The 7694-nt window shown below is 41.1% G+C and overlaps 1 protein-coding gene across 1 annotated transcript; it reads right to left on the bottom strand.

The window, feature by feature from the left end:
- Nucleotides 1-761: 761 nt before the first annotated feature.
- Nucleotides 762-1265, bottom strand: LOC110881723 (pathogenesis-related protein PR-1 type). The gene has a single exon (XM_022129896.2). The coding sequence runs from the start codon at nt 1263-1265 to the stop codon at nt 762-764; it is 504 nt and encodes a 167-aa protein (XP_021985588.1).
- Nucleotides 1266-7694: the final 6429 nt, after the last annotated feature.

Raw genomic sequence — 7694 nt, 5'->3', positions numbered from 1 at the left:
CATTGATTAAAGAAATTCATGTGATTTCAAATTCCTCCCTCCCCCAACCAAGATCAATTTTACAAAGAAAAACTTTCTAATTCCATTCCATTCCATGAAACGAACGCTACCTTAGGTTAGTGGTTTTGAATGGTGGATTAGAGGTGTGTTACATGACACTGATGTGAAGGGTCATGATGGTCACAAGTGTCATGACCACACCCTATAGCCTTTGAAAAAAAAATCATTTCCTCGTATGACTAAGTCTCTATATTTCTACATGGAATCATGGAATTACGATTCACAAAGCCACCGAGCGGGAATTACCACACATCGGTAACACAGTGTGTATTTCTACTTGAAACCAGATGTGTATTTTGATTCTGGAATACGATTTATATTATTTATTTGGATTGCGTAGCTAGTGTTTCCATTTCAGTTCTCAAATTTATTAGATTGTGTCTGTTTTGATTCACGGGGTGATTTTTTTGTTTGGTCATAATGTGTTGGAACAATTTTAACTATTATTATATATGATGGTTCAGAGTAGCTGTCGCAACGCCACTGTGGATGCTGGCGAACCGCCCACTGCGACAGGGTTGCTAAAACTTGTAAACTTCGATTTCGACAGCTTGTACATTAGTATTTACTCCACAAAAAGAATTCACGTCAAAAAGTTGATAAAATCAAACACGTAGAAATGATAAATCCTGAATTTTATAAAATGTCATATTTTAAACATTGTGAAAGGAACAAACAATAAAAACGAAACCTTGTCAGTCCTAATACGGTTTCTCGCCAATATAGTTTCCCGGGGGATCATAATTGCAAGTCACAAAAAACGCATTACTAGCGCACTTAACCCTCGCACACCCAATGCGGATCGACTTTTTCCAAACCACTTGAGTATAATGCCCACACATCTTTGAAGGTGTGCATGCGTTTGTCTCATAATTGTAATAAGGCTTCTCATCGACCCACAGCTTTACTGCATCCAAACCCGAGAACTCGCCATTACCCGAGAAATCGACCCAACCTATAGCAATATTTTCACCATATTTATCGCTATGTGAATGTATAAGGGCACAATCGTGCTTCCTTTGATTGGCATAGTGTTCCGCAAATTGGGCGACAGTAGTATTCCATGTCATAGGCGGGAGACCGATCTCTTTTCGGGCCACATTATGGGCCTTCACATAGTCTTCTGGTGCATTATGGGCATAAATGAAATGTAAAATAGATATGAATACAATACAAACAAGTGGCCAGTAATGTTGGACTCCCATTGTGATATATCATATATAAGCTTATTGAATCCAAATGAACAAGAAGACATATTTATAGGGAGAAATTTTTGGTGAACAAGCCAAACAAAGTTGCAGTTTTTTTCTTCTAACTCAAAGTTTAGGCAGAATACCCACCATACCGAAATCCTAAATGTAGCAAACTGGTGAAATTTTCATTAGTTGTAATATGATTTTATTTTTATTTTGGAATCTGTTGGTTTCAGGCTATACCAATCCCATTTGGTTTCTAATCACACACCGTTTTCAGACGACCGTTTGTTGTTGCACGAAACAGTCATTTGAGAATTAGGGCTTTTGTCATAGTCCCCCACCCCCACCTTAAAACAACCATTTGAGGCTTCAATAAACGGTTGTTTGGAAGCTAGGGTTTGCGTCATTTCTAGGGATGGAAACTGGGCGTGTTTGGGATAAATTTTGGTAATCCCTACCCCGTACACGATTGTAAAGATGTTCTATACCCGGCCCAATACCCGTCAGGTATCTATCGGTTAGTTTTCCATCGGGTGTTGGGCATACCCGTTAGGTTTTCAAAATACAAAATATTCTTACCATCCTATTTTTTTCTATAATTATCCGTTAATCAATTCAATACTCTATACATCAGACCCTCCAAAAACCAAAATAAATTTCACAAATATGTGAACATTAAAGAACTAGGGGTTGGTTAAGGTACATTTTTGCTTAACATACGCTGCGTATGCTGAGCAGTTTCAACATGCGGGTTTTTTTCCTTAACGTGCGAAATTATTTTTTATCAACATGTGGCTTTTTTTTTTTCTTAACATGCGATTCTTTATACTTTCCCACATGCGATTTTTCTGTTTTTAACATGCGGACTTTCTTTTTCTTATATACATATGCGGATTTACCTCTCCAAACACAAATCCGCATGTTGTAAATCCAATATCCACATGTTATGTCTTCTTCTTATATACATATGCGGATTTACCTCTCCAAACACAAATCCACATGTTGTAAATCCAATATCCGCATGTTATGTCTTCACAATGTACACAGCGTACATTAAGCAAAATTATATACTACGCTTTCTCTAAAAAAAAACTATATGTTCATTTCCACATGATATTTAGATTAACGAATTAGTAGTAGATACATACAAAAATAAGGAAAATGATTTTGAGTATATTATTGGGTAAACTATCTTTTTTGGGAAATGGGTATATCATTTGATCTCATATACCCTTGAAAATTTTTAAAGGACGTGGGGCGGATAATATTATACTTAATATTATTATTTAACTCCATGTTTCAAAAACCAGTTTAAATTGATCGGTTGAACCGGTTAAACCAGATGTCAGATGCTTGGCCAACATGAATCATACCGGTAAACTAAGGAAACGGCAAAAAAGTTGTATCACCGGAAAATTGGATTATACCGGTATTGGTTCATACCGGGTCAAATGTCAAAATTTTAAACTTTTAATTTTTAAGTGCCTAAAAAGGTGACTGTTTATCTTCTTAGTTAAAGTGTAAAATTTAGCACCCACAATTGACAATCCACATCGATCAAACTTCTTCCTCACTCAAATATAGAAAATCATTGGGTTTTTCAAATTTAGTTCTTCAACGGATTATCCAAATTTACTTTCTTTTGACTTTTGTTCAATCATTCATGCTGTTAATTGTTATAGTGTTTTCTAATTGCTATATAATGGGTTAACTTTTGAATAAGTTTTTGATTATGGATTAACTTTTGAAATATTTTTTTATTATGGAATGATATTGATGCGGACCCGCTCACCAACAAGCCCAGAACTGATGAAGCCCAAGATGATGTTGCTTGTGTTGCTGGCCCAGATGCGAGTGGATGAGGAATTCGGCCGGCCCACTGGATGTTTATCTTTTTTATTGTTTTTCAAATTTTAAATCTTTAATTGTTTGGATTGTTGATATGTTTGGTTTTGAACGGTGGAAACATTAGTTTTGATTATTTTCATATTTTATCATATTGAATTTTTGGTTGAACGGCTTGTTCTCCAATTTTTTCGGTTAGGGTTTTCTAATCGAGATTATCTTCTTCATTGCGTGTTCGTGCGTTGAAGGTTTATTAGGCTAGGGTTTCTAGCCTCCACTGTTACGAATCCGTATCAAGTGGTATCAGCAGCTTCAGGTTGCCGAGATGTCAGGGGCTTGGAGAGATCGTGGGCAGAACCGTAGATTCGCCGCCGGAGGCAACGGCTTTGATCGACGTGATCCACGCGACATCGAAATCGAACGACTCAATCAGCGGATTCGGGAATTGGAGTTACCCGATGATTTGTATCATCATGATTACGAAGAGGAAGAACATACCGAAACCGATTCGGTTGTGTGGGATCGTTATAATCCATTCCATGACGATGAGGATTTTCATAACGTCTTCGCCAACAGACAACCCCGACACCGTCCACCACCTGCTCCAGCCGGGGATCACATTCGGGTTCTCGGTTTACGAACCGAAATCCCCGAGTTTGAGGGAACCATGCAACTTGATGACTTTATCGACTGGCTCGCGACCGTGGAACGCATCTTCGATCTCTGTCAGGTACCGGATACGTTAAAAGTACAACTTGTTGCTATATGTTTACGTAAATATGCCTCTTTGTAGTGGGAACACGTACAAAAAAACCGTTACCGGGAGGGTAAAGCGAAAGTTGCAACATGGGAAAAAATGAAGCGGTTGTTAACCTCGAAGTTTTTGCCTCTTAACCACAAACAAGACACCTTCTTGGAATATCACAATTGCAAACAAGGAACCCTTTCCGTGGAAGCCTTTGTGATGTTGTTCGAACGACTCAGGTTATGTTGTGGTATTGTTGAAGATGAGGAACAATTGATTGCACGTTTTTTGGGAGTTCTACGTACTGACATTGCAGACATTGTTTCTTTACAACAATATTGGAATTTTGGAGATGTTTGCACCCTTGCAAAACGTGTTGAAACACAGTTCACACTTCGCCAAAAACAGCCTACAAGACCCTCCATTTTTCGGCCCAACCAAGTTTCGGCCCAGCAACAAAAGCCGGATCCCCAGCAACCGGCCCAACAACCAAAACCTACACCTACGGGCCCAGATCATTCCAACCGCTACCGGATCTTCCACTCAGCGTTGTTACAAATGCAACGGCATCGGTCACTTGAAACGAGAATGTCTGAACAAGCAGTTGGTTACCTTGGTCGACGACACTCAACCCACATATGACACCGATGACGAGCAAACTGGCGACACCCCATCGGCCATTCTTTTACCAGACAGGGGCGAAACACTTATCATCCAACGACTGTTACATGCCGACATCGACACGTCGTCCGACGATACGGCTTGGTTGAGAAACACGATTTTCAGGACTAAGTGCACGGCAAAAGGGAAGGTTTGCAACGTTATTGTGGATGGTGGTAGTTGTGAAAACATTATTTCTTCTACCATGGTTGAAAAATTGAACTTGAAGTTACATGACCACCCGTCACCATATCAACTCACTTGGCTGAAAAAAGGTAATCTTTTAAAAGTTTCTCATCGTTGTTTGGTGCAGTTTTCGATAGGGAACAGATATACGGATGAGGTGTGGTGCGAGGTATTACCAATGGATGCTTGTCACATTCTTTCGGGACGCCCTTGGCAGTATGACCGACGAGCTAAACATGACGGTTTTAAAAATACGTACACATTCAAAAAAGACGGGGTTTTAATCACCTTAGCACCGGAAGACCCGAGGCAAGCCGACGCTTCATCGATGCTTGTCTCGAAATCAGTATTCACGGCTCTACACAAGTCCAATGAGCCTACGGTTATTTTCGGGTTGGTCATTTCCGAGACGAACGATACCGTGCAACACATACATGCACCGGTTCGGCCCCTTCTTGATGAGTTTCGTGATGTTTTTCCCGAGGATATTCCTCACGGGTTACCGATGGAACGAGCAATTCAACATTGTATCGATTTTATTCCAGGGGCGAGTATACCGAATAAACCGGCCTATCGAATGAACCCGAGGGAGTTTGAGGACCTACATAAATAGGTCACGGAACTACTAGACAAAGGTTTAATCCGAGAAAGCATGAGCCCGTGTGCTGTTCCCGCTCTTTTGGTATCGAAACCAGATGGTACTTTCCGTATGTGTGTCGACAGTCGAGCCGTTAAAAAAATCACAATCAAGTACCGGTTTCCCATCCCACGATTCGACGATCTCCTTGACCACTTACATGGGTCTATGGTTTTCTCCAAAATAGACTTGCGAAGTGGTTATCAACAGATTCGAATGCGTCTGGGTGACGAATGGAAGACGACTTTCAAAACCCGAGATGGCCTCTACGAGTGGATGGTTATGCCCTTTGGCCTTTCGAATGCCCCTAGCACTTTCATGCGGCTCATGAACCATATTTTCAAACCTTTCATCGGCAAATGTGTCGTCGTTTATTTCGACGATATATTGGTATATAGCCCCGGCGTCGCCGCACACTTATCCCATTTGCGTGACATTTTTTTTGGTTTTACGTGACCAAAAACTTTATGCTAACGGAAAAAAAATGTCATTTTTTAACCGATGAAGTTGTTTTTTTGGGCTACTTAGTTTCAAGTACAGGCATTCGCATGGATGAAAATAAAGTGGCGGCTATTAAGACGTGGCCAACACCAAAATCTTTGCACGACGTTAGAAGTTTTCATGGTTTGGCCTCGTTTTATCGGCGTTTCATCAAGAATTTTAGCACCATCATGGGTCCGATAACAGAATGTTTAAAGAGCTCAAAGTTTGAGTGGACTTCTTCGGCTCAAAAGGCTTTTAACGAGCTCAAGGTGGCGGTTTCCACGGCCCCGGTTTTAGTCCTACCAGATTTTAAGTTGGTTTTTCAAGTGGAGTGTGATGCATCTGGGGTTGGGATTGGCGGAGTTTTGAGCCAACAAGGTAAACCGATTGCCTTTTTAAGTGAAAAATTGTCTGACACCCGCCGCCGTTATAGCACATACGACAAAGAATTTTATGCCATTATGCGGAGCTTGTAATATTGGAGGCACTATTTGTTACCAGCTGAGTTTATTTTGTATTCCGATCATCAAGCTCTTAAATTTATTCAAGGTCAAGCCAAGCTCAACCCGAGACACGCAAAGTGGGTAGAAACGTTACAAGACTTTAATTTTGTTATTCGACATAAAGCGGGTTCATCTAACTCGGTGGCTGATGCATTAAGCCGTCGACATTGTTTGGCAGCCACCTCGGTTTTTACGGTTTCGGGCTTCTCCTCGTTCACAGACCTCTACCCGCAAGATCCTGATATTCATAGAGTTTGGGCCCAAATAGCATCAGGCCCATATCTGTCTTTTGTTCGGCTTCATGGATTGCTTTTTAAAGGCCGACGCCTTTGTGTCCCATACTCGTCATTTCGGGAAGCGGTGGTTCTTGAGTGCACCAAGGTTCTTTAGCAGGACACTTCGGCCGCGACAAAACAATAGCACTTGTTAACGACCGTTTTTTTTGGCCGAGTATTGCAAAGACCGTTCGTTACCAAGGTACTCGAACGTTGCCGAATTTGTCATTTGGCCAAAACAAAGCATACTAACCAAGGGTTGTATACGCCGCTACCAGTTCCTACCCAACCGTGGGAAGACATCAATTTGGACTTTGTGTTGGGACTCCCGTTAACGCAACGAAAAAAAGATTCTATTATGGTAGTGGTCGACCGTTTCTCCAAAATGGCACATTTTATTCCGTGTTCGAAATCATATGACGCTTCCCAAATAGCCCGTTTGTACTTTGATGAAATCGTTCGACTACATGGCGTACTAAAAACTATCACGTCAGACCGGGACGTAAAGTTCGTTAGTCATTTTTTTGAGGACGTTGTGGAAAACCTTGGGGGCTAAGTTACAATTTAGCAGTTCGCATCACCCCCAAATAGATGGCCAAATCGAAGTCACCAACAGAAGTTTAGGGAATTTATTACGCACACTTGTTGGTAGTAATCCGAAAAAAGTGGGATCAAGTTCTTTCGCCAGCGGAGTTTGCATACAATCGGTCAAACCACAGTTCTACAGGCCGGAGCCCATTTTTGGTTGTTTACGGACGTAACCCTTTTACGCCACTCGATTTAGCTCCTTTTCCAGCCGCGGAATCCTACAGTGCGGATGGCGAGCAACGTGCAAAACAGATTAAAGAATTACACGAACAGGTACGTGACCAGATTGTTAAACATAATTTATGTTACCAGTCACGTGTCAATCAACATCGAAAAAAGGTCGTTTTTGAGGAAGGTGATTTGGTTTGGGTATATTTGCGTAAAGAGCGCTTTCCACAAGGTAGATCGGGTAAACTAAAGCCGCGAGCGGATGGACCTTTTCGTGTTCTCAAATGTATTAACGACAATGCTTACAAAATTGATCTCCCCGGGCACTATAAGGTTTCCGCAACCTTC

The sequence above is a fragment of the Helianthus annuus genome, chromosome 10, assembly GCF_002127325.2.
Source record: "Helianthus annuus cultivar XRQ/B chromosome 10, HanXRQr2.0-SUNRISE, whole genome shotgun sequence".
Classification (NCBI taxonomy): Eukaryota; Viridiplantae; Streptophyta; class Magnoliopsida; order Asterales; family Asteraceae; genus Helianthus; species Helianthus annuus.
The sequence above is the reverse complement of the archived record's forward strand: the minus strand, read 5'-3'. Positions and strand labels throughout refer to the sequence as shown.